At 38.9% G+C, this 27,023-nt stretch overlaps 1 protein-coding gene across 2 annotated transcripts in view; it reads left to right on the top strand.

Moving 5' to 3' along the window:
- Positions 1-27,023, top strand: part of SPG11 (SPG11 vesicle trafficking associated, spatacsin) — an 82,088-nt gene that overhangs the window by 39,085 nt on the left and 15,980 nt on the right. For both annotated transcript variants that reach the window (XM_039250081.1, XM_039250082.1), the window contains 13 exons: positions 891-1,094; positions 2,374-2,480; positions 3,939-4,084; positions 5,661-5,822; positions 8,043-8,109; positions 10,425-10,590; positions 11,764-11,969; positions 12,226-12,334; positions 13,307-13,466; positions 13,837-14,109; positions 14,737-14,937; positions 15,702-15,809; positions 25,153-25,315. In XM_039250081.1, the coding sequence (XP_039106012.1) occupies positions 891-1,094; positions 2,374-2,480; positions 3,939-4,084; positions 5,661-5,822; positions 8,043-8,109; positions 10,425-10,590; positions 11,764-11,969; positions 12,226-12,334; positions 13,307-13,466; positions 13,837-14,109; positions 14,737-14,937; positions 15,702-15,809; positions 25,153-25,315 (2,072 nt within the window). The remainder of the gene's footprint in view (positions 1-890; positions 1,095-2,373; positions 2,481-3,938; positions 4,085-5,660; positions 5,823-8,042; positions 8,110-10,424; positions 10,591-11,763; positions 11,970-12,225; positions 12,335-13,306; positions 13,467-13,836; positions 14,110-14,736; positions 14,938-15,701; positions 15,810-25,152; positions 25,316-27,023) is intronic.

Raw genomic sequence — 27,023 nt, 5'->3', positions numbered from 1 at the left:
GAGTGTTTACCTCTGGGGGTAGCAAAGGACATGGACAGGGTAAAGAATACACCTAGGTATAATATTCTATTATTTGAGTGATGGTTACATAGTGTTTCTTTAAATGCCACGTTACATATTTTCTATAGTCCTCTGTATAGCATATAAAATTAACAATAAATTTTTAAAAAAGTAGTATTTAAATGCAAATTTCTTTCCTTGTTTAGTCATTGGTCTATTTAAATTATTCTGCTTTACTTTCTAAATGGTTTTGTTTGGGTATTTTGAAAAAATCCCAGTGTTTAGAAGAATCTAGTTTCAAGAGCTAACCACTGTTGCCACTGTGGATTGTGCAATTCTAGTTAAAACCACCAAAAAATAGAGATTGTTTAGATTTAGTTTTTGAAATATTTAAGATAACTCTAGACTGTCATTTAAATACTAACATGGTGCACAAACCTTCATCAGAAACTAGCAAAATATATATGTGTCAGAATAAATTTATAGAGTGAGACTACAGCAGAATTCTCTCATGGAGAGTGGTGACACCTTACTCCTCCTGACACTGCTCAGTTGGGTTCCTACCCAGAAGAACTGAGCCCCGAATGCCACGTGGCGTCATTTTCTATATATTTTTTACTTCTTTGTCTCCCATATATGGTAACGCACATGCATGTGGCCTAAGTAAGTGGTTTCATGTTACAAGGTCGTGAGGGATGTTGTCACATACATGCCAGGTTCCCTTGAGGTTTTTGGGGTTTTTTTTCTTAGGAGATCCTATCCCGTGACTTGGCAGTCTTAATTTGTAAATTCTAATTTTTAAGTAGTTGAGTCTTCCACAATGGAAGTGGTTTGGTCTGCTGTGAATCTATCAACTTTGTAACTTGCCTCCTCTGAAACCTGCCCAACAGGAATGGGATTTTTCTTCATTCTGAACTAGAGAACTTTGAACTCTTTCTCCTAAGACTGAACCGCATTGGGGGTGTGATGCAAGATACTCTCCCTGTTCAAAACTACAGGTCCAAAGAAGGTTGGGATTTCCATTCTCACTTCATTCTCTATTGTTTGGAACACAGTCTGCAGTATCTTCTCTATGTCTATCTTGACCATTACAAGTGAGTATTGAGACTTGATTTGTCCTTGAGCAGCACAAAACAGTTTCCTCTTTCCATACTACTTCCGAATGTGACTTTTAGGAAAATATTAAACATTTGCTTGAGGAATACTGATCTCTTTGAAATAGTTCCCCTTCACTCCAGCACTTGGTACCTTAGTTCAGAGCTGCATTCAGCTAAATGCTTATCATGTGTTTTTTGGTGATGTTAATCCTGTAACATCTCTGTTAACCTATAAAATAACTAGAAAGAATTAAATGAAAGAAATGCCCTAAAAGTTTAAAAGAGAGGAAGATTCTGAAAGTTGGAATTACTTGATACCATCATTACCAGGCAAATGAATGCTAAACAATTTTGAATTCATAACCACTACAAGGTATGTTAGGTACACTCTTAAATTGAAACTTAGATAGATATACATCAGTATATACCTCCCCCAAGATCAATGGGGCTGCTATGAATTGCTGTTGGGTCAGTGATAACAAGAATATAATTCATCTCTAATATAGGAGTGCTTACAGTGCTCTTGGCACTAGACTAAGTGCTTTACGTGCATTATCTAATTTTCATAAAAGTCCTGTGAGGTGGTTACTCCCATCTCCATTACACAGATGAGGAAACTGAAGTGTTAAGAGAGGCTAAGTGCCTTTCTTACAGCACATGGCTGTAAGAAATGGCACAGCTAGATTTAATTCTACTTAGGTTTCATTCCAGAGTCCACACCTAGGTGCTTATGAGAACATTTTTATTTTGTGTGTGTGTGTGTATTAAAGACTAGGAATTCAAATAGATTGTGTTTTTATGGTTCATATCATTGAGGCTTATTTAGACTCAGAAATGTTTTCCCCAAAGCTGCTGGTAGGAGAAGATTTAGAGGTCATACATTCAAAGGATCTACCCTGAGCCTTAATTCCTTAGTCCTAGCTTCTCTGTAGTTGTGTAAAAGTTTTTAAAAGCCTCTGAAGTTTGAAAATGCTGATGAGTTTTTGTTGTTTAAAATAAATTGGGATATGACAGGACAAGGTATCTGTTAATCTTACAGAGTTGGTAAAATTTCATCATAGAAGTAAACACATTATAAATAAAATTATCTCTGCATCTAAATTTTTCTCTATTTCCAGACCATAAGTAATAAGTAAAGCACAAGAATGAGAGCATATTATATTTACTTTTAATTCTGAAGTTCCTTTTTAAATGCTAGTTATCATCTGAGCAAACATGACTGTAACTATCTTATCTTGTATGTTAACCAGAGTTTGTTCTTTTGTTTTGTATACAGACTTAATCCTTCAAATTGTTCCTTTTTGGAAAAAAGTGAATTATATGAAGCTCACCCTTGGTTTGAATTTTTAGTTCAGTGTCGACAAGTTTCCAGTAATTTAACAGGTATGGGTGTACTGTAGTAAATACAAAAATGTCGGGGTGCCTGGGTGGCTCAGTCAGTTGAGCGCCTGACTTTGGCTCCAGTCATGATCTCGCAGTTTGTGAGTTCCAGCTCCTCACTGGGCTCTGTGTGACAGCTCAGGGCCTGGAGCCGCTTTGGATTCTGTGCCCTGTTCTCTCTTCGCCCTTTTCCTGCTCAGGCTCGCTCGCTCTCTCTCACAAAAAAAAAAGTCTTTGGCTAAGTAATTGGTCTGATAAATGGTATTTAATTTGTGTTCTCTAAATAAATCATTTGGCTATAGACAAACATCTGACTATAACCTAACTTCAAGCTTTATTTAAAAAGCAGAAGACCAAAAATGTTGCCCTCTTGCCAGCTAAGAAAAGCCAGTGTGTGAGCTTGCGTCCCCTTCCCCCTCAGCCTCATGCTTGTTCTTTTTGGATGTCTCTCATCTTACCAGTTTATCACAGGATGAATTCCTGCTCTCTGGTAGATTGACACCCTTTTTCTGTGAAAAAGTGGTCTGTCTTCCAGGTGCCTGCCCTGAATCTTTAAGTAAGTAATAACAGATGGAATAAAAAAAAATCCACAACATGTGTGGGATTGTTGTGTCTTCTGTAGTGGAGTTGCTGAAGGAGAGCTTTCCTCCGGTATTAATCAGAAAAGCGCTGTGACCCCACCCCACCTTGAGGGTTTAGCTGGTATTATTCCAGAGACTCACGTGGGGAGGGGGTCAGGCAGAGCCACTACACAGGCAAGGAGTGTCAACAGCCAATCTTTCACTTTTATGTAATTCCTGGTTTTTTCCCAAATAAAGAATTTTTTCATAATGTGGGTTGGGTGTTTTTTGTTTTGGTTTTTTTTGACGTTGATAATATATGTTTATTGTAAAGAAAAATTGGAAGCTACAGACAACTATCAAGAAGGTAAAACTCTGTAGGTAGATAGCATAGGTAGATAATCATCCACAGGCAACTCTTGATCTAAATGTATTTTGTTCTGGTTATTTTCTCTATACTTTTTTTTTTAGTCTGGTCTATATATTATATTTCGTTCATCCGACAAATGTTTATTAAACTCACACATCATGACAGTCTATCTGTGAGAGTCAGTATTTTAGGCATTGATTTGTGTGAGCTCTTTGCTGAAGACATAAATTCTTAGGCTGTGATTTGTTGTTAATTTGTTGTTAAAATACCCTCTCTCCCCCCAGTTCATTACTGCCTTTCAGTTTTCTTTTGTTTACCTAAGTTGTTTCAACAGTTGTTTGTCTCAGTTGTTTGAATAGAAGTTTTTACTTTTATGTGGACACATCTCTCATTGTTTTCCCTTTATGGTGTTTTCTTACTGCTTTTAAACTTAGAAAGTCCTTCTTACTGTGGATGGAGTAAAAAATTTTATTCCTCAGAATTGCATAAGTCTTTCTCTTAAGGAGAAAAACCTGCTCTTTTGTTTTCCAGATCCCAAACTGATCTTCCAGGCTAGCCTTGCAAATGCTCAGATACTGATTCCCAGCAACCAGGCCAGTGTAAGCAGTATGCTCCTGGAAGGACATACTCTCCTGGCCCTTGCTACCACAATGTATGCCCCTGGGGGTGTCAGCCAGGTATGGATAGCACTTTTTCCTGTTGTGGCAAAATAGGACTGATTTTAAATTTAGCAGAAATATCTATGGATTTTCTAGACCCGTGATATTCAAATATAACTACTTACAAGTATTTCATTATATTAAAGAGCATAAAACAAAGGATGAAGTTTTATATGAATATTTTATATCCTATTAAGTTGAAAGGGAACTAACATGTGGTCTAGAGATTTTTTTTTTTTTTACCTTTCTTTTCTTTGTTTTAAGTGGATTTCAGGAGCCTTGTGTTAGGGTTCTCCAGAGAAACAATCAGTTGTGTGTGTATATATCTGGTACTTTTTCGGGGAGGGAGAGCACAACCAAGAGAGGGGCAGAGACAGAGAGAGACAGAAGCAGGCTCCATGCCATCAGTGAAGAGCCCCACGCGGGGCTCCATCTCCTGAACTGTGAGATCATGATGTGAGCTGAGATCACGAGTCGGACGCTTAACTAACTGAGCCACACAGGTGCTCCTACCTTTGTTTTCTACACTCCGGTTTGTTTTAAGGATAGAGTCAGTATCTGATTGCTCCTAGGAGTAACTACTTTAGAGTGTGGCTTGAGAATTATTCTCTACTATTTGTACTCTTAAAGAGGCAAAAAGGAAATCATAATTTTTAGCTATCCATATAAACTCTTTTAAGGGACCCAGTGGAAATTTGCCCATCTCTGCTTCTTTGAAAGTATAGTATACCTGGTTAGAGAGAACTTAAGAAGGCTGTTCAACATCTCATCCTGAAAAACCTTCTTACTGATGCTTATTTAATATAATACTACCTCTTCCACATTATTGCAATATATTTTAATTCATATGGTTATCTATTCCTCTGTTCATAATCGTCTGTCAGAAAATAGTCATAGGGTAATTTGAGTGCTGAGGGAGAAGGACCTAGGTAGGAGTCATCAAGTCAAGTAATCTTTTATCCTTTAAAAATATTTACTATTTAAATATTTTAAGGGGTACCTGAGTGGTTCAGCCGGTTGAGCGTCTGACTTTTGATTTCATTTCAAGTCATGATCCCATGGTCATGGTATCAAGCCCCATGTCAGACTCCATGCTGAGTGTGGAACCTGCTTAAGATCTCTGTCTCTCTGTCTCTCTGTCTCTCTCTCTCTCTCTCTCTCTCCCCCTCTCTCCCCCCCCACTCCTTCTTCCTCTACCCTCTCCCCTATTCACACATGTGCTCCCTAAATAAATTAAACAAATAAAATTTTAAAAAAATAAAAAATATTCTAAGTATTTTGGTAGCAGAGCCTTTTTTCAAACGGCTTTTTCACATATAGTTTGAAAACCACTGATCTAGGTGAACTTCCTAATCTTATAGATGAGGAAACTGAGACCTGATGCTGAATATCTGCCCAAAGGTCACCAGCTAGTTTTTCCTAGAACCAGAATGAAAACTGTTGGCTTCTGACTCCTTGACCATTGTTGTTTTTTGTTTTTTTTTTAACTTTCATGTATTTTTTCAAGCTAACCTAGTTTTACTCTTGTGAAAAAAAGACTTAAATTTGGGGAAGAGAAAACCCTTACTCTGTACTATGTGATCTTTTTATTTAGGTTGTTCAGAACGATGAAAATGAGACCTGTCTGAAGAAGGTAGATCCCCAGTTACTGAAGATGGCGTTAACTCCTTATCCCAAGCTAAAAACTGCTCTCTTCCCACAGTACACTGCCTCTAGCGTCCTGCCACCTGATATTACACTTTACCACCTTATGCAGGTAAAGTATTTAGGTGGCTGACATTTAGGGCTATCAGTCAAGGTTCAGCCAGGAAAAAAAAAATCTACTCTGGGTCTTTCAATGTTTATTATTTATTTTTGAGAGAGAGAGACAGCATGAGCAGGGGAGGGTCAGAGAGAGAGGGAGACACAATCTGAAGGAGGCTCCAGGCTCTGAGCTGGCAGCACAGAGCCCGATGCAGGGCTCAGTCTCACCAACCACAAGATCATGAGCTGAAATCAGATGCTTAACCAACTAAACCACCCAGGAGCCCCTACCCTAGGTCTTTCAAATGGAGATCTTTCAAATAGGAAATTACACAGTAATAGCAGAAAGGAGAATCTCAACATGCCCTGGTGAGACAACCCAAAAACTGACGAAAAAGAAGCTGTCAACACCTCAAAGGCTGCAAGAACAGTGCAAGAAAGTGGTGTTGCCAGAACCCAGAAGCTGGAGCCATCTCTGGGAGCTAAACTCACAACCAAGCTGCCTAATGAGAGCTGGAAATGGGGTAGAACTGGAACCTTGGAGGAGATATCCAAGAAGACAAAGAAGGAGAAAAGTATCCTGGTGTCTCCCCTCTTCCCAGCGTTATTATCCCGTGTTGTTCTCTGGGCTAAACCTACTGGTAGTCAAAGGGCAAATAAGCTTGGGCAATGCAGTTCTCTGAAGAATAGGGCAGAACAGGTGAAAGGTAGAAATGGATCTGAGAGCAGATGGTTGGCCAGCATATACTTGTCTGCCGCTTTCACCAAAAGCCACTTCATTCTATTACTGATAACTTGTATCTCTCTCTTCTTAATGAATACGGCTATTTGTTTATTTAAATCAGTGCTTCTTAACTATTTTCAGAACAAAATCTCTTACAAATGTGAGAGAGCTATGAGTCTTCTACCCAGAAAAATTGCACATACATGTGTAAGTTTGCCTATATTTTTGAGGAATTTGTATACCCTGAAACCTACTCAGGGATCCTCCGTGACAGATTCTTTTGTTCATTTCTCATTTCAAAGGGCTTTTGCTTTCTTTCTCTGGGTGCACATATTCCCATAGTGTCTTTAATTAAACATAAACTCTATAAAAAAGGTACAAAATGTCTCCACTAAACAATCCTTAATTTATAGAGTAGTCCCGCTCAGAAATGTCCCCAGGTGGGTGCCAGTCCATGTACTGTTTGTTGCTGGGATGTGATGAGATTAGGATCTTGCACTATTAATTAAATCTATGTTACTAAGTACACTGTTCAGTTCAGCAGGCTTTTTTGTTGTGTTTTTTTGTTTGTTTTGCTGTTACTTATTTGGTCTATGTAGCAAGACACTCTTGAAGCAGGAAGCATCTAGCTAGATTTAAAGTTATTGCAAGCTTCTTATCTCATTACAAACCAGTAGCACTAGTTTAAGCTATTTATAAGTGGATTATACCAAAACAGTTTCACTACTTAAAGTGGATTCAATCAGCCTAAAACGTAAGTGGTTTCAGGTTGGTCTTTGTTCTGTTCTCAAGTTGACTGATGCAATTTTTTAGTCCTACTACTTTATGAAAAGTAGCCCTTCCTTAATAGACCACAAAATCTTCCTTCATTTTAAATCAAAACTGCTTTTTCCTTAGCCACTCACATCTTGACCTACAGGTTTTATTTTTCTCCTTTATCTTTTCTACCATCTATTGATCATCTTTGCTAAATCTTTGGCTTAGACAAATTTCAAACAGCTATGGCTCCTGGCTTTCAAACCTTTTCTGACTGGCTTAACCTTACTGCACTCTTGTTTCTTTGTTGGTGGTGGGGTGGTTCCTTCACCACATTCCTCTAACCTTTGATCTACTTTTCCTCTTTCCTTTCCAGACCTGCCTTAGCTTACCTTGTCTTGTTTATATGATAACTTTTCTAGCCTCTTAGTTTTCTTGCTTTTGGAATCCAAAAGCATTTCAAAAACGATTTACATTATAATTAATGCTGTTTCAACCAAAAGACAATACACTTTGCAGACGTAGTATGAAGTGCGGGAAGTCTTTAAAAGGAACACAGCCAGTTCTGTTTTTATTAACATAGGAAAGTGTCTCAAGCATTTTTTTTTTTTTTTTGGTAAGTTCAAAGAATTTATGTCCAGAAAGATAAGGTTGAAGAAGCAAAGCCGACTACCTGTGAATTCTTTCCATATAATTTTGTTTACTTATTTTAGAGTCAACTAACTTTTAATTGTGACTTCTCCCCTTTTTCAGTCATTATTGCCCTTTGATCCTAGCAGATTGTTTGGCTGGCAGTCTGCCAACACATTGGCTATAGGAGGTAAGTCATTACAGGTACTTAGGCTTTAGAAGTTAATTATTTTAGCAGTGTTGACAGTAGAAGTTAATTTATGTAAAGCCAGTCCAGTTTGTTTGTTTTCTGTTTGTTTGTTTTTCAGAGAGAGAGAGAATGTGTTCATGAGTGAGGGGGTGAGTGAGGAAGGGACAATGGAAAGGGAGAGAGAGAATTTTAAGTAGGCACCATCCCTAGTGTGGAGCCCAGTACAGAGCTCAATCTCATGCTGAGTCATGAGATCATGAGTTGAGGTGAAATCAAGAGTTGGTAGCTTAACAGACTGAGCCACTCAGGAGCCCCTCACTGCTTTCCATTTTAAAAATATGCATTCTGATGGAAAACATTTTTTTAAAATTTTCTTTAATGTTTGATTTATTTGAGAGAGAGCGAGCAAGAGTGCGTGAGCAGGGGAGGGTCAAAGAGAGAGGGAGGTACAGAATCTGAAACAGGCTCCAGGCTCTGAGCTAGCTGTCAGCACAGAGCCTTGGGGCTCGAACCCACGAACCATGAGATCATGACCTGAGCTGAAGTCAGACGCTCAACCAACTGAGCCACCCAGGCACCCCTCTGATGGAAAACATTTTCTAGGAGACTTAACTGAAAACATTTTGTGAGTTAAAAGTAATTGTATTACATCACTAGTGCTATTCTGTAGGGTGATTGTGAGGTGACCTGGCTTCTTTGTCAGGCCAGAGAAAAATTTCCTTTTGGGTAGAATTTTTTTTTTTTTTTTTTTTTTTTTGTATACCCTCTCCATACTAGCCCCCAGCCGCTAAAAAATCAGGGTCTTCCTTGAATTAAAAACTCAAGTTAGCTCATTTGGTGCCAGGCAGTGCTGTATACTTCACATTTATTCAGCAAATATTTAATAAGTGAACGAACAGTTTCCTGTGTACTTAAAAGTCACCAAAGTCACTGTGGTCTTACAAAGAATATAGATAAGGCACATGATTTTTTAATCTCAGGGGTGGTACTTTTAAGTAATAGCTTTGGAAGATAGCAGACATCTCTCTTCCTAGTCTTTTTGTTTTGTTTTTGGTTTTTTGTTTTGTTTTTTAAGAACCAAGTCACAGTATAAAAAGTCCTTGAATTGTACTGGAGGATTTTTTTTTCATAAAGAGGCTTTGAACTTTGAAAATAAGAGCAGATGCAATTTTCAAGAACTTGTTCCATAAGAGTTAAAAATGTTATTTCAGGGGACCTGAGTATCCCAGTCAGCTGAGCATCTGGGACTCTTGATTTCATCTCAGGTCATGATCTCACAGTTCATGAGTTCGAGCCTGGCATCTGGCTCTGAGCTGATAGCATGGAGTCTGCTTGGAATTTTCTGTCTCCCTTGCTCTGTGCCCCTTCCCTGCTTGCACTTTCTCTCTCTCTGTCTCTCTCTCTCTCTCTGTCTCTCTCTCTCTCTCTCTCAATAAACATTAAAAATGTACATTTAAAAAAAAAACCAAAAATATTATTTCATTTCTTTGTACATAGTGGCCTAAGAGTCAGTTAAAGATTAGGGTTTGACAGGAGTGGTTATTTCATACTAACTTCTCACATGCAAGTATCTCCTGACTTCAGATTTCTCTAGAGAGGAAAAAATGTTTTTTCTGCTATTTTCATGGGCACAGAGAAACTTTAAACTGAGCTATTCTGCTGGTTTTAGAAAGGTGGTATCATCATATAGATAGTAGAGTTCTCTATGAAAGCATCATCACTAAGTATAGCTAATGATAACAAAAGGAAATTGTAGGAAGGTATTAATATGAAGAAAAGGATGTTCTTAAAACCATTTACAGGAGGAAGGTATAATGAGTTGGTCTTGGTGAATAGAGGACTCCTATCAATATGTTATGAAAGGATTTGATTGTGTAATGAGCTGCATGAATGAGTTAAAAAGCTCATTTTGCATACTCTGGTTTCTCTTCAGATCGAATAAATCTTTCGCCTTTTACTAAAAAGCTCATTTTGCAGATCATTAGCAGAGATTTTACAGGCTAAAAGGTTATTGCCACTGTGAACTTAAATGATCATCAAATATAGAATTAAGGCATCTAAAATAAGTTTAGTGAGGAAAAAGCATAAGTTATAAGTTTTTATGCAGCTTCTCAGGTACATATTTTTGTGTAAAATGAAGGGCTTTTTCACACTAAACTATTACATTTTGGTGGTTCACAGTAATACACAGTGGTACAAAATGACTGTAGCAACTGGGTTTCTTTTACCATTGCAGAGTTAAGTTTCTCACGTGCAAATTTGAAATTGATCATGGTGAAGTAGAGAGGGTTCATATTGCTTTACTTTCCCCGCAGATGCAGTGAGTCATCTCCCACATTTTTCTAGCCCTGACCTGGTTAATAAATATGCTATAGTGGAACGTCTGAATTTTGCTTATTATTTACAACAAGGACGGCCTTCTTTTGCATTTGGTACTTTTCTGGTCCAGGAATTAACCAAGAGCAAGACTCCCAAGCAGCTGTGAGTATTTAAGACACAATTTGTACTCTTAATAAAATGAGTATTTTACACATGCATTTGAAAAAAATTCTGAAAATATGTCACAGTTAAGTAATCATATCTGGCTAGTAGTTTGATGTTTTTTTCCCTCTTTGTGCTTTTCTGTATATCCCAAGTGTGGGGAATTTAATGTGTCTTTGTTAATAGGAAAAAAGATAATAAAGATAATATTAAAAGATGCTTTTTATGTCTTTTAAAATTCTGTTTAAAACAGATGACCCAGGAGCTTGCCTAATATTAGCAGTTAATCTAAAGAGGGGATTGTATAATAAGATGTGAGTTTTGTATTTATGACCTTCAGTTTTATAATTCACTTTTATAAAGCACAGAATTGGAGGAGTATTTTATATAATCAGTTAAATATAGATTTACTTTATTGATTTATAGCTAACAAAATAATGCATTTTTATGATAAAAATGTTTCCAGTAATATTCAAGTAATTAAGAAGCTGAAAAATGAAAGATAAAAAGTCCCTGAGTCTCCTATATTCATCCTACATGGTAAATTAACGTGGTTAATTTCGTGTGCATCTGTCCTTGAAATTCGTCTGCATGTAAAACTATATAAATGGGGGCACCTCGGTCACTCAGTCGGTTAAGCGTCTGACTGTTGATTTTGGCACAGGTCATAAACTCACAATTTGGAAGATGGAGCCCCGTGTCAGGCTCTGCACTGACAGCATGGAGCCTGCTTGGAATTCTGTCTCTCCCTCTCTCCTCCTCCCATGAGTGTGTTCTCTCAAAATAAACAAATGTTTAAAAAAAATTTTAAAGACCTAATATGATGTCAAACTTTAATTGGCATTAATTTTCTCGGTAGTACATATATATATTCATAATTGATAAGATCACAAGTTGATAGTCTTTCTGAAGTTCTGCTCTGTGTTCCCTGGAGAAAGTTGGAAGCAAGAATAATTTGGCTTATGAACAGGTGTTTTAGGAGAAGGTGAAATATAAGGGAATGGGGAGCTATGGAGACAACTAAAAAGTACCAAGAACCTAAATGGGTGTGTACAGAGGGCAACACTCCGCAGATATCTGACACTTCATGTATCACTGTGTAATTCTGTCTGCTCTTCCTGGTGAGAAACAGTTTTTATATACTGATATGATTTTGATTCCTTTCTTTTTTAGGATCCAGCAAGTAGGCAATGAAGCCTATGTTTTAGGACTCTCCTCCTTCTACATACCTTCAGTAGGAGCTGCGTGTGTATGTTTCTTAGAACTGCTTGGCCTCGACAGCCTCAAGCTCAGAGTTGATATGAAAGTGGCCAATATAGTTTTGAGCTACAAGTGTAGAAATGAAGATGCTCGGTACAGCTGTATCAAAGAGTCTTTAGGTACAGCACCTTTTCTCTCTGGGGTTTGTTTTGTTTAGAGGGATGAATATGTCTAAGGCACTGGATTGGGAGTGGTTGGGAAGAAACAGTTACCTTCCTGTTTCATCCTTTTCCTGCAGGATGTTTGCACTTTATCTCACTTTCTTGGTCCCTTTAATTAAGTTCTGAAATGGCCCTAGTCTATACTCTTCAAACAGATATGCCCAGTTCCTGACCCTTTCTCTTCACCACATTTTATTGTTTATATTTCTTACAGCTGAAAAACTATCTAAACTGGCTATGGGTGAAAAGGCAACCGTAGAGGAATTGCTTGTTCTTTTAGAAGAAGGTATATGGAGCAGCATTCAGCAGCAGGAAATAAATAGGTTTGTTGAATTGCAACCTCATTCTCTTTGCCGGTAAACTTTAACTTCCAATCTGTGTTTGCCTAGTCTTTCTTCCAATGCCTCACATGTTTTCATCAATCCCTTCAGGCCTTCTTACTCAGCCAGCATATAACAGATACTCGGTAAATGGACAATGAGTTTTAACTGCTTCTTGCCATCAGTAAAAGCAGGGTGAAGAGAATTATTTACTCTTTAGAGATAGAGTTTCTAAGAAATGGAGAAGTGCTCTGTCTCCTCCACTGTTCTGCTGGTCAGAGAAATCTCATAAGTGTCACATATTGAAGTCATTTAAGAAAATGTGGGATGGATCTCACAAAAATTTCACTCTAAGTGATGTAAGGACATCACAGTTATTTCTTGCTAATGTATGTTAGTTGATAATGAAAGTTGAGGTGACCGTCTATCCACAAAAACTCCTCTACACATTTATGCCATCTTTCTTCTGTGCTCTGACACCTGGGGTGACCCTGGAGTAACCCCAGACCCTGGAAGTGCACTATTCTCCTATACCTGCTATCAGTGACTGTTTTCAACGGTTTTCTGCTGTCAGCAGGAACAGGTACTCCCCCGCTTAGTGAGGAAGCCCACGCACCTGTATGGCCTCTGATACTCAAAGTAAATCATGCAAAAACAATTAAGCATCCAGGAAATTTCTTGAGTGACTATTTACTCAATTCTCCTAAAGGTGGTATATAGCTACTATAACCTATCTATTGATAGATACGTGGTTGATAAAAGGAATGACTTCTGCTAGTATGCTAAGAAACCTTTTATGTTATGGGTGCAAGAGTCCTCTTCCCCTCACCCCCTCAGAACAGCCTAATAAACATTGGTATTTGTTGAAAGACTTTTAAGAACATGTGGTGTAATTAAATTTATTTAATTTTTACTAATTTTCCAGTTTAAAGCTGTATTTTAACAAGTTTTTTTCCCTCCATTGCCCAATTACAGGTTATCTAGTGAATCTAGCAGCCAGTGGGCATTAGCGGTACAGTTCTGCAGGCTCCACAATGTGAAACTGAGCACGTCTTATCTCCGAGAATGTGCCAAAGCAAATGATTGGTTACAGTTCATTATTCATAGCCAACTCCATAACTATCACCCAGAGGAGGTAAGCCACCATTTGTTCCTAACTATTCAAGAAGAGGAAATTGGAAGTTTTCTGGGAAGAAAAATAGTGTTCTTTCTGTTGTATGTACCTAGGCTTTTGTTTTATATGATACTACTGTTTTTACTAAGATTTTGGTGGATTGGCTTCAGATAAAGAACTAATCATTAGTAGTAAAGAGCTGAAGGAGGAGTTTTTGTGACTCCAGACTGAATCTGGAAATTCACTCCAAAGCAGTAAATAACTGTAAAATTGCAGGGCCTTCCTCCACACAGTTCAGGGTGAGAAAGAACAGTTTTGCCTCTGCTTTTCTCTAACATTTTCAGCTGCAGATAAAATTGACAGTTGTCTTTTTTAATCATCTGTTTTCTAGGTGAAATCTCTTCTTCAGTACTTCAGTCCTGTCCTTCAAGACCACTTAAGACTTGCTTTTGAGAATTTGCCCTCATTGTCCATCTCCAGAACGGACAGTGATCAAGTCTGCAACAGGTCTCCCCAGGAATTCCAGGGAAACAAAGAAGAGAAGACTGATCTCTTTGAAGTTCTGCTCCAGTGCTCAGAGAAGCCAAACTCTGGGTGCTGGCTCCTAGCAGAAGCAGTGAAACAACAGGCCCCTATCCTTAGTGTCCTGGCCTCCTGTCTCCAGGTGAGGATAGTGAGAAACCTAAATTAAGGACCCAGAGAGCAAGAGGAACACTGGAAAGGGACCCAGTAGGCTGATAATCAGAGAGGAAGTCGGGTGATGATGAGAGTGAGGCTCCAGCATGTGTTTTCAAGGCCACTGTTGCTTTTGTGTTTTTTCTTCTTAGGCTGCAAGCCATCTAATACTATACTTTCTTGTACCTTGATGTTCAAGGTACAAGTTATCAGAGCCTTGCTTCCTGGTTGGCAGTCAGAGTAAGGTCCCTGCCTTTGAGCAGGGCAGTGGGATGCTCTAGATAGTCCCTTGAGCAACCTTTCTGTGAAAGGCATTCTTGTTTTCTTTTACTTAGTATTTCCACACTTCTATGCATAGCTGCTCAGTCTCTCAGTCTTTTGACATGTTACACTCTGCAGAATAGTTTATAATAATCCCTTGTTGTTTATTAGCATTTATTTCATGTTTGAAGGCTTTACAAGCTATTTTAACCAAATGATTGTTGGTGAGGTGACTTGTTCTCAAAAGGACGTATCAGTCCATGGTTGTAGCATTGGTGGAAACTCCCAGCTCCCTCTGTCAGGTAATCCAGACACAATTGTTACTTTACTTTGAAAAGTTTTTATCCAATGGCAGGATGCCAGTACTATTCCTTGTCTCTGTGTTTGGATCATCACGTCTGTGGAGGAGAGTGTTGCAGCTGAAGCAACAGGACACATTCAGGGCTCAATGGAAGGCCACGTGTGGGAGCTTCAAGACCTCTCGGTCATCTGGAGAACATTATTAACAAGGCAGAAGAGCAAAACTCTCATCAGAGGTTTTCACCTTTTCTTGAAGGTAGTGATAGTCACTTCATTTCTTTCCTGAGTTTAAAAAGGTTATTGCAGAATATTCCCATTGGGTTTTTAAATTGTTTTTATCCCTGGGTTTTTTGGGTTTTTTTAGCCAACAACAAATAATGATAATGGGACTACAATTTATTTAGTGAAGAGCTTTAAATATATTATTTTAGTTGCTTCTCAAAATAATCGTATACAAAGATAGTATTATGAGGATGTTGTGAAGTGTATTATCCTCATTTTACAGAGTAACAAGCTCAGTCTCGCAGAACTTAACTGTCTTTCCCCAGGGTCTCAAAGTACTTTAGTGTGTAGTATATATTTATACTTCAGATCTGTACTTTCTCATTCCAAAACTCCTGTCTTCTGACTGAAAAGCCTCCACCAATGTGATAGAAATGCCGCAAACAGCAGTAGGTTGGCACCTCTGTGGAGCCCATTTTCCAGGAGTGTATGTAGAGGTGCCCTTGTGTTATCTAGCGGAATGTCTCCAGCTCGTGTGCAGAGGACCAAGTATACAATAGACAGAAAATGGACTGTTGAGTAGGTGTACCTGGCCTGAATATCTTTTTTCTAAAAGGTGAAGTAAATATAAATTTAACTACCTTTCTAACATATATGGATTAATTCTACTATGAAACTGTTATTAGTAGTACTTACGCTTTTACTTTAACCTTCTCATATTGATTGGTATTGTTCATTGAGAAAATAGTATTGATTGAGTTCACAATTCTATAATTTCATTCAAACTCTTCCTCAAAGGACTCCCCACTACTGTTGATGATGGAGATGTATGAACTGTGTATGTTCTTCAAGAATTACAAGGAAGCTGAAGTTAAGCTTCTGGAGTTCCAAAAGAGCTTCGAGACTGTAAGTTGGAATCATACTGCTCTTTGTGGCTGATCTGAATTGGGTAGCGCGGCCCATCATCTGGTAGTGGTCAGGATATGGCAGCAGACGAATGGCTGGTATGTGGCATAATTCATGGTAACTCATTTGTACTACTCCAGGATAGGAGTCACAGTGGCCTTACTTATAGCACCCCAGTTGCCAGGCATGACAGAGAGGTTTCATCTAATGTGCTAATCTAATCAGTGCCCTGAGCTTCAGCTAAGCTCAGTGTGAAAGGGATTAACAGGATCTGCTAAGGATGCTTGAGAGGAGTGTGGTAGTTTGTGGGCCACACCCTAAGAGAACTTCCAACAGCACTGACCGTGAAGGGCGTTTAACACTGCTTTCTTTGCTGCAGCAGAAAATAATGGCCTTTTCCATCCAGAGTCCCTGTGGTCCCTGTCCAAATGATGCTGAGCCTTGTGGTCAATTTCAGGCTTTACCGATTGAATACTTGTTTCAGGCCTGTTTATCATGTCAAGCTCATTAACCCTATGGAAGAAAAGAGGAAGTTATAAGGAAGGAAAAGAGATGTGCCTTAGTCCTCCATGGGGTTTTAGCCCTTTTGCTTTCTCTAACCCCAAAAGAACTCCACAATACAAGAGACAAAACTATATACTGATTGTACCCAACAGATATATCACACTGGAACCAGTATAGGCTTTTGCCCTCAATCAATAACTGTAATGAAGATTTGAAAGTTAAATCATTTGAAAATAGGGGCGCCTGGGTGGCTCAGTCAGTTAAGCGTCTGACTTCAGCTCAGGTCATGATCTCACGGCTCGTGGGTTCGAACCCCACGTCGGGTTCTGTGCTGACAACTAGCTCAGAGCCTGGAGCCTGTCTTCGGATTCTGTGTCTCCTTCTCTCTCTGACCCTCCCCTGCTCATTCGGTCTCTCTCTGTCTCTCAAAAATAAATACAAAACATTAAAAATATTTTTTTAAATCATTTGAAAATATTGAATAAATTATTGAAATATGCCTGAGGTTCCAAAATTATAGCAAATAGGAACATTAATTTCCTCAAGTCTAACACTCTCCTTGTCTGGGACTCTACTAGATATCTTTTCTTTCTTTCTTTTCTATTTTTTTTGACATATTTTTTATTGTAGCAAAATACACATACCACTTACCATTTTAACCGTTAAGTGTACAGTTAGCGGCACTAAATACATTCCAATTGTTGCACAGCCATCACCACCATCCATCGTCATGACAGTTTTCATGTTGTAAAACTGAAACTCTGTACTCTAAACAGTAACTCCCCATTCTCCTTTATCCCCAGCTTCTGGCAACCACAGTTCTACTTTTTGTATTTATGATTTGATGACTTTAAGTGCCTCATAAAAGTTGAATCATACAGTATTTGCCTTTTTGTGACTGGTTTATTTCCCTTAGCATGACGTCCTCAAGGTTCACCCTTGTAGTAGCATATTAGAGAATTTCCTTCCTTTTAAGTGCTGAATAAAATTCCATTGTATTGTATATGTCACATTTTGCTTCTCCATTCATCTACCCATGAATATTTGGATGACTTCTATACGTTTTCACTATGCTGTTATGAACATGGTATACAAATAGCTTTTCGAGACCTTGCTTTCAATTCTTTTGGGAATCCTCCCAAAAGTGGAATTGCTGAATGAAATGATAACTCAATTTTTAATATTTTGAGGCATTGTCATACTGCTTTCCATAGCAGCTGCACTATTTTACATTGCCACGACAGTGCACAAGGGTTAACAATTTCTTCATGTCCTTCCTTCTCAATTGTTGTTAGCTGTTTTGTTTTTAAGTAAGCTCTACGCTCAATGTGGAGACCCCAAGATCAAGAGTTTCATGCTCTACCAACTGAACTGGGCAGGGACCCCATTGTTTTCCAGGTTTTTTCGATAGTAGTCATCCTAATGGGTGTGAGGTGGTATCTCATCGTAGTTTTGATGTGCATTTTCCTAATGATTAATGATTTTAAGCATCTTCTCATGCTTATTGGCTGTTTGTATATCATCTTTGGAAAAGTGTCTAAGTCCTTGGCCCATTTTTGAATTGGGTTGTTTATTTTTGTTCTTGAGTTTTAAGAATTGTGTATATAATTAAAATGTTAATCCCATATCAGATATATGATTTGCAAATATTTCTCCCATTCTCTGCGTTGCCTTTTTACTCTTGATAGTATCTTTCCTTAAGTTTTCATGAAGTTCAATTTACCTAATTTTCCCTTGTTACTTGTGCCTTTAGTGTTCTATCCAAGAAATTCTTGCCAAATCTAGAGTTGTGAAGCTTTTGTCCTATGTTTTCTTCTAAGAGTTTTTATTGTGTTTAGGTCTCCTATTTAGGTCCTTGGCCTATTTTGAGTTAATTCTTGTATAAGGATCCAACTTCATTCTTTGCATGTAGATAATCAGTTTTCCCAGCACTGTTGGTCAAAAATACTGTCCTTTTGGGAGCAGGCAGCAGGTTCTGAAGCCTGGAACACCCAGGAGAATCGCTCCTCCAGGGGGTCCAGGGCACGCATCTCCTCACCAAGAGGTCTGGGCACTAACGGGAGGTCTCTGCTGTGTTTGTCCCATACAAGAAAGGCAATGAAAATCTTTTGAGAGGGCTACCTCAAGAAACAAGCCAAACTACACATGGTGGAGAGTCCCAAATACCACTACGAGTAGGGAAACAAAATAACCAAACGCTCAACAAGAGAAACCAAGAGACACCATTCAAAGAACTCTTCCTGAACAGACAGGCCCTGAACAGTCAAAGAGCCCTCTCTAATACAGCAGAACTCGGAGGGGCAGAGTGTACAACAAGCTTTTAAAATTAACAAGAGACAGAAAGCTAACAAAAATGATGAAACAGAAGAACTCTCCTCCAAAGAAATTCCAGGAAGAAATGACAGCTAAAGAACTGCTCAAAACAGATATAAGCAACATAACTGAACAAGAATTTAGAACAATAATCATAAAATTAATTGCTGGGCATAAAAAAATCATGGAAGACATCAGAGAAACTATGGCTAGAAACACTATGGAGCTTAAAAATAGTTATGATGAATTAAATAATGCTATAAATGAGATACATAATAAAATGGAGGTGTCCAATGCATGGATTGAAGAGGCAGAAAAGAGAATAAGTGATTTAGAAGACACAATTAAACGAAAAGAGGAAACTGAGAAAAAGAGAGATAAACTGATCCAGGAACGTGAAAGAAGAGTTCGAGAGCTCAGTGGTACAATCAAACGGAACAATATCCATATCATAGGAATCCCGGAAGAGAGAGGGAAAGGTGCTGAAGGAGTCCTGGAAAAAATTATAGGAGAGAACTTCCCCAACCTGGGGAGGGAAGTAGATGCTGAAATTCAAGAGGCACAGAGAACTCCCCTCAGACATAACTTGAATCGATCTTCTGCACGACGTATCGTAGTGAAACGGGCAAAATATAAGGACAAAGAAAGAATTTTGAAAGCAGCTAGGGAGAAAAGGGCCCTAACGTACAAAGGGAAATCTATCAGAGTGGTGACAGACCTATCTACTGAAACTTGGCAGGCCAGAAAGGAATGGCAAGAGATCTTCAATGTGATGAACAGAAAAAGTATGCAGCCAAGAATCCTCTATCCAGCAAGCCTGTCATTCAGAATAGAAGGAGAGATAAAAGTCTTTCCACGTAAACAAAAATTGAAAGAATTTGTCACCACTAAACCAGCCCTACAAGAAATCCTGAGGGGGACTCTGAGGGAAATGTTGCAAGGAACAGAAGATACGAGAGACACCACCACAAGCATGAATCCCACAAATGACACAATGACTCTAAACCCATATATTTGAATAATAACACTGAATGTAAATGGGCTGAATGCTCTAATGAAAAGACATAGGGTAGCAGAATGGATAAAAAAACAAAATCCATCTATTTGCTGTCTACAAGAAATGCATTTTAGACTGGAAGATACCTTCAGATTCAAAGTGAGGGGATGGAGAAATATATATCATGCTACTGGAAGTCAAAAGAAAGCTGGAGTAGCTATATTTATATCAGATAAACTGGACTTTAAAGGAAAGACAGTAACAAGGGATGAAGAAGGGCATTATATAATAATTACAGGGTCTATCCATCACAAAGAGCTAACAATTATAAATGTCTGCATGCCGAATATGGGAGCACCTAAGTATTTTAAACAATCACAAACAGAAACAATCTTATAGATAAGAATGTGCTAATAGCAGGGGACTTTAATACTCTACTTACAGCAGTGGATAGATCAACCAGACAGAAAATCACTAAAGAAACAATGAACTTGAATGACACATTGGACCAGATGGATCTGACAGATATATTTAGAACTCTACATCCTGAGGCCATGGAATTCACTTTCTTCTCAAGTGCACATGGCACATTCTCCAAGATAGATCACATACTGGGACATAAAGCAGACCTCGATAAATATAAAAGAATTAAGATCATACCATGCACCCTTTCAGATCACATTGCTATGAAACTTGAAATCAATCACAGGAAGAAGTCTGGAAAACCTCCAAAAACATGGAGGTGAAAGAACACCCTACTAAAGAATGAATGGGCCTATCAGGCAATTAGAGAAGAAATTTAAAAATATATGGAAACAAATGAAAATGAAAATACAACAATCCAAACTCCATCAGATGTGGCAAAGGCAGTCTGAAGAGGAAAGCACATTGCAGTCTAGGCCTATTTCAAGAGATTGGGAAAAAGCGCAAGTCCAAAATCTAACAGCTCACCTAAAGGAACTAGAGGGAGAGCAACAAGAGCACCCCAAACCCAGTAGGAAAAAAGAAATAGTAAAAATCAGAGCAGAAATAAACAATATAGAAACCAAAGAAACAGTTGAACAGATGAATGAAACCAAGAGTTGGTTTTTTGAAAAAATAAACAAAATTGACAAACCTCTAGCCAGGCTTCTCAAAAAGAAAAGAGAGGCACTCAAATAGACAAAATCGTGAATAAAAATGGACTTACTACAACCAACCCTTCAGAAATAAGAGCAGTTATCAGGGAATATTATAAAAATTCTATGCCAACAAATTGGACAACTTAGAAGAAATGGACAAATTCTAAACACACACTCACTACCAAAATTCGCATGGGAAGAGATAGAAAATCTGAACAGATCCATAACTAATGAAGAAGTTGAATCAGTTATCAAAAATCTCCCAACAAATAAGAGCCCTGGACCTGATGGCTTCCCTGGGGAATTCTACCAGATGTTTAAAACAGAATTAATATCCATTCTTCTCCAGCTATTCCAAAAAATAAGAATGGAAGGAAAACTTCCAGACTCATTTTATGAAGCCAGCATCACTTTGATTCCCAAGACAGAGATCCAGCAAATAAAGAGACTACAGGCCAATATCCTCGATGAAAACAGATGTAAAAATCCTCAACAAGATACTTGCAAATCGAATCCAACAGCACATAAAAAGAATTATCCACCAAGATCAAGTGGGATTCATTCCTGGGTTACAGGGCTGCCTCAATATTCGCAAATCAATCAATGTGATACATCACATCAACAAAAGAAAAGATAAAAACCATATGGTCTGGTCAATAGATGCAGAAAAAGCATTTCACAAAATACAACATCCTTCTTAATAAAGACCCTCGAGAAAGTCGGGATAGAAGGAACTTACTTAAACATCATCAAAGCCATGTATGAGAAGCCTTCAGCTAACATCATCCTTAACGGAGAAAAACAGCTTTCCCCCTGAGATCAGGAACATGACAGGGATGTCCACTCTCACCAGTGTTGTTTAAGATAGCGTTGGAAGTCCTAGCATCAGCCATCAAACAACAGAAGGAAATAAAAGGCATCAGAATTGGCAAAGAAGAAGCCAAACTCTCACTTTTTGCAGACGACATGATACTCTACATAGAAAACCCAACAGACCCCACCAGAAGCCTATTAGAACTGATTGATGAATTCAGCAAAGTTGCAGGGTACAAAATCAACATACAGAAATCGGTTGCATTTTTATACACCAACAATGAAGCAACAGAAAGAAAAATCAAGAAACTGATCCCATTCACAATTCCACCAAAAAAACCCATAAAATACCTAGGAATAAACCTAACCAAAGATATAAGAGATCTGTATGATGACAACTATAGAAAACTTATGAAGGAAATTGAAGAAGACACAAAGAAATGGAAAAACATTCTATGCTCATGGATCAGAAGAATATAGTTAAGATGTCATTACTACCCAAAGCAATCTACACATTCAATGCAATCCCAATCAAAATTGCGCCAGCATTCTCAAAAATAGAACTATCCTAAAATTTGTATGGAACCACAAAAGACCCTGAATAGCCAAAGTAATATTGAAGAATAAAACCAAAACGGGAGGCATCACCATCCCAGACTTTAGCCTCTACTACAAAGCTGTCCTCATCAAGACAGTATGGTATTGGCACGAAAACAGACACATAGACCAATGGAACAGAATTGAGAACTCAGACCTGGGCCCAAAACTATACAGCCAACTAATCTTTGACAAAGCAGGAAAGAGGATCCAATGGAAAAAAAGACAGCCTCTTTAACACATGGTGCTGGGAGAACTGGACAGCAACATGCAGAAAAATGAAACTAGATCACTTTCTCACACCATACACAAAAATAAACTCAAAATGGATCAAGGACCTGAATGTGAGACAGGAAATCATCAAAACCCTAGAGGAGAAAGCAGGAAACAACCTCCTTGACCTCCACTGCAACAATTTCTTACTTGACACATCCCCAAAGGCAAAGGAATCAAGATCAAAAATGAACTATTGGGACCTCATCAAGATCAAAAGCTTCTGCACAGCAAAGGAAACAACCCACAAAACTAATAGGCAACCAGCGGAATGGGAAAAGATAGTTGCAAATGACATATCAGATAAGGGGTTAATATCCAGAATCTATAAGGAACTCACCAAACTCCACACCCAAAAAACAAACAACCCTGTGAAGAAATGGGCAGAAGATATGAACAGACACTTCTCCAAAGAGGACATCCAGATGGCCAACAGACACATGAAACAATGCTCAGCATCCCTCCTCATCAGGGAAATGCAAATCAAAACCACACTGAGATACCACCTCACGCCTGTCATAGTGGCTAATATGAGCAATTCTGAGGACTCTAGATGCTGGCGAGGATGTGGAGAAACTGGCACCCTCCTACACTGTTGGTGGGAATGTAAATGGCTGCAGCCCCTCTGGAAAACAGTGTGGAGTTTTCTCAAAAAAAATTAACAATAGAACTCCCCTATAACCCAGCAATAGCACTGCTAGGAATTTTTTTTTTTTTTTTTTTTGGGGTGGGGGGGGTGGGAGGAAGAGCTTTTATTTATTTTATTTCTTTACAAATATTTTATTGTCAAGTTAGTTTCCATATAATACCCAGTGCTCATCCCCACAAGTGCCCTCCTCCATGCCCATCACTCCCCCTCCCCCCCACTCCCATCATTCCTCAGTTCTCAGCATTCAAGAGTCTCTCATGGTTTGCCTCTCTCCCTCTCCCCCACTATTTCCCTCCTTCTTCTCCCCCACGGTCCTCCGTTAAGTTCCTCCTAATTCTCCTATATGTGCAAACATATGGTATCTGTCCTTCTCTGCCTGATTTATTTCCATGTTGCTACACATGGCCAGATTTCATTCTTTCTCATTGCCATGTAGTATTCCATGGTATAGATAAACCACATCTTCTTGATCCATTCGTCCGTTGATGGACACTTAGGCTCTTTCCGTGTTTTGACTGTTGTTGAGAGTGCTGCTATGAACATTGGGGTACATGCATCAGCACTCCTGTATCCCTTGGGTAAATTCCTAGCAGTGCTTTTGCTGGGTCACAGGGGAGTTCTTTTGTGAATTTTTTGAGGAACCTCCAGACTATTTTCCAGAGGGGTTGTGCGCCAGCTTACATTTACACCAAAAAAAAAAAAAAAAGTTTTAAATTTGATCAAGTCCAGTTCACCTTATTTATTTTGTTGTTGTTTTTGTTGCCATATTTTTGGTGTCATGTCCAAGAAGCTATTAAAATCAAGCTATTGAGAAGCTTGATCCAAAATCAAGGTGATAAAGTTTTAGCTCTGAGTTTTCTTACACTGAGATACCACCTCACGCCAGTCAGAGTGGCTAATATGAGCAAATCGGAGGACTCTAGATGCTGGCGAGGATGTGGAGAAACAGGCACCCTCCTACACTGTTGGTGAGAATGTAAACTGCCCCTGCTCCAGGTCCAGCTTCCTGTGGAGGGGCAGTGCACCTGTTCCATCCTTGCCTCAGCTCTTCACTTCCATATATTATTTCTTTTGACCAGTTCCATCACTTTCCTACTGTAGACTCTCTTCTTAACAGCAGCAGGAGTCGGTAAACAAGCAATAAAGACTAAGAACTAATGCCCTAATTCAAGCTAATGTAGCCTGCTACTTAGGATCATCTTCCTTTTAATATTGCTAGCATTTGATTGTAATGACCTAAGTCTAGGCTTTGAGATCCTTTTCTAATGATAATATAAACTACATGCAAAGTGGTAGAATAAGTTGGGCAATGTTAAATCTTTCTAAGAGATCTTGATATATTAATTTCAGATCTTCTGGACTCAAGGGCAGGCCTAGATCCCTTTCGTGAAACATGTCAGGTTAATTTCACAGCAACTCATAGCATATTAGTTTGGCTGTGACTGACTTGGGAGTATTTGCATCAGTTCATTCATAGTTAGCATTCAGTCTTTACGTGTCCTGTCCACCTTTTTTTTTTCTTTCATAGTTTATTGTCAAGTTGGTTTCCATAGAACACCCAATGCTCATCCCAACAAGTGCCCTTCCCCTCTCCCCCATACCCAATAGCCCTCAGTTCTCAGTATTCAAGAGTCTCTCATGGTTTGCCTCCCTCCCTCTCTGTAACTTCCCCCCCCTTGTCCTCTCCCATGGTCCTCTGTTAAGTTTCTCCTGATCCACTTATAAGTGAAAACATATGGTATCTGTCTTTCTCTGCCTGACTTATTTCACTCAGCCTAACACCCTCGAGTTCCATCCACGTTGCTATCTTGTCCATCTTTGACTTTGATACACACAACTCTCGACAACAGGAGATTTCACAGAGAATATCTGCAAAGCTGCCAGGGAGGGCTTATTTTTGCCACTCCTCTGAGGCATACTATTATTTCCTGTCATGTAGAAAGTACCTGAATAAGTATCCCCCTTTGTGATAGGAAATGACTTTTGATGGTACCACGTCTTTCTTAGATGTTCCCAAATTTGGAGGTTTTGATTTGCTGTGAAATCACCTTTCCTGGCCCCCTTTTATTTTAATAGGTTGAAACAACAGCCACGAGGGTCCATGCTACCATCCCTGCTGAATGGCTGAAGGAGCAGGTCTGTTTTCTTTTGAAGCTTATGCTGCAGCAGTGTGGGACCCAGTATGAACTGGGGAAGCTTTTACAGCTATTTGTTGGAACAGAACATCTCTTCTGTGATGGTAAGACAGTCCTTAAACTAAAGTTGTTGTTAGGAAATTAGCTTTCTTTTCTTTTTTTTTTTTTTAGTTTGTTTATTTTGAGAGAGAGAGAACAAGCAGGGGAGGGGCAGAGAGTGAGAATGCCAAGCAGGCTCCACACTGACAGCAGGAGCCCCATATGGGGTTAGACCCATGAACTGTGAGAGCATGACAGGAGCCAAAATCAAGAGTCAGACATTTAACCAACTGAGCCACCCAGGCGCCCCAAAATTAGCTTTCTTAATCTTGAAAATATTTTAGAAGGGCATTCAGGAAACTAAAATGCATATGATATATAACATTACATTTATAGTCCATAAATGAGATATGAAGAAGAGATTGCAGGACTCTTCAGTCATGGTAAAAGCATTCAAAATATAGCTCCACAGGATATAACCTAAATGTACAGCTGTCTCCTTCTGAGCACTTGTCAGCTACGTTCCCCTTGGCTAGTCTGCACCCTGTCACTGTCATTCTTTTTTCTGACAAGTAACCGTAACATGTCATCATTGCTCAGGGTCACAAACTCTGCTTCAGGGATGTCTAATTCTTTTTAAAGTTTTCAGAGATAAATTATGCTTATTTTTTGCAGATTCCTCCAAACATTGGTAGTCTCTAAGGTTGCTGTGGATTGAGTGAACCCAATTATTGCCTTACCCTCTTTTCTATTTGTTTGATAATTTCAAGTTTCTGTTGAATGATAATGTTTTATACTAGATTCTGACATGTTCACTACTAGGGCTATTTTATCATGTTTAAACTCACACATACTCACCTGGAGAACTCAGATCCGCACCGAACACTGACAGAATGCTGGGCCCAGGGCCTGGATTGTAGGCTGTCAGGGCTGATGACTGGAAATAAAGAGGGGTGTTTCCAAAACACAGTGTATGTCAGATGGGACTTGTCTATTACTCTGTACGTCCTTTTTACATATGGGTGTTTTCACACATCTGTAATAATCTTAATTTTTTCAGAAATGAATTTCCTGTTTTCTTGCCAGAATTACTGTATCCTTGAGAAATTATAAGGATTCTCTGTGTTGTTAACCGTGATCATGCTTTGATGCTTTGATTCATACAAACATTTTCTATTTTTAGAGTACATTTGTGTTCTGTGTATGTATAACATGTATGTGCCTAGAGAAAAGAAATTATCTTTTTGAAGTTTATTTATTTTTGAGAGAAAGAGCGAATGTGAATGGGGAAAGGGCAGAGAGAAAGAGAGAGAGAGAGAGAAGCAGAGAGAAAGAACCCCAAGCAGGCTCTGTACTGCCAGCACAGAGCCCTACACAGGGCTCAAACTCCTGAACTGTGAGATCATGATCTGAGCTGAAATCAAGAGTCAGGCGCTTAACTGACCAAGCCACTCAGGTGCCCCTAGAAATTGTTTTTATTAAAAACAAAACAAAACAAAAAACCCGTGTTTTATATGACGAAAAGAAACCCAGCATCACCATACTGGTGGTTATTGTGCAGCATGTCTCACTGTCCCCAGAACCACCTAAATCAGACCACAGCCCAGCAGATGGCCCCTACAGAATATTTTTCTCCTTCTTTATGGCAGGGCCCACATCAGCTCTATGTAGCTGTGGGGACAGGAACAGACCCAGCCACATAGGCTGTGGGCAGAGAATTCCAAATGCCACTAAGGAAAAGGACTTCCCAGGGATATGAAGAAGAGCTCAGCT

This window comes from Hyaena hyaena, unplaced genomic scaffold, assembly GCF_003009895.1.
Source record: "Hyaena hyaena isolate Hyena2069 unplaced genomic scaffold, ASM300989v1 scaffold_361, whole genome shotgun sequence".
NCBI lineage: Eukaryota > Metazoa > Chordata > Mammalia > Carnivora > Hyaenidae > Hyaena > Hyaena hyaena.
The sequence above is the reverse complement of the archived record's forward strand: the minus strand, read 5'-3'. Positions and strand labels throughout refer to the sequence as shown.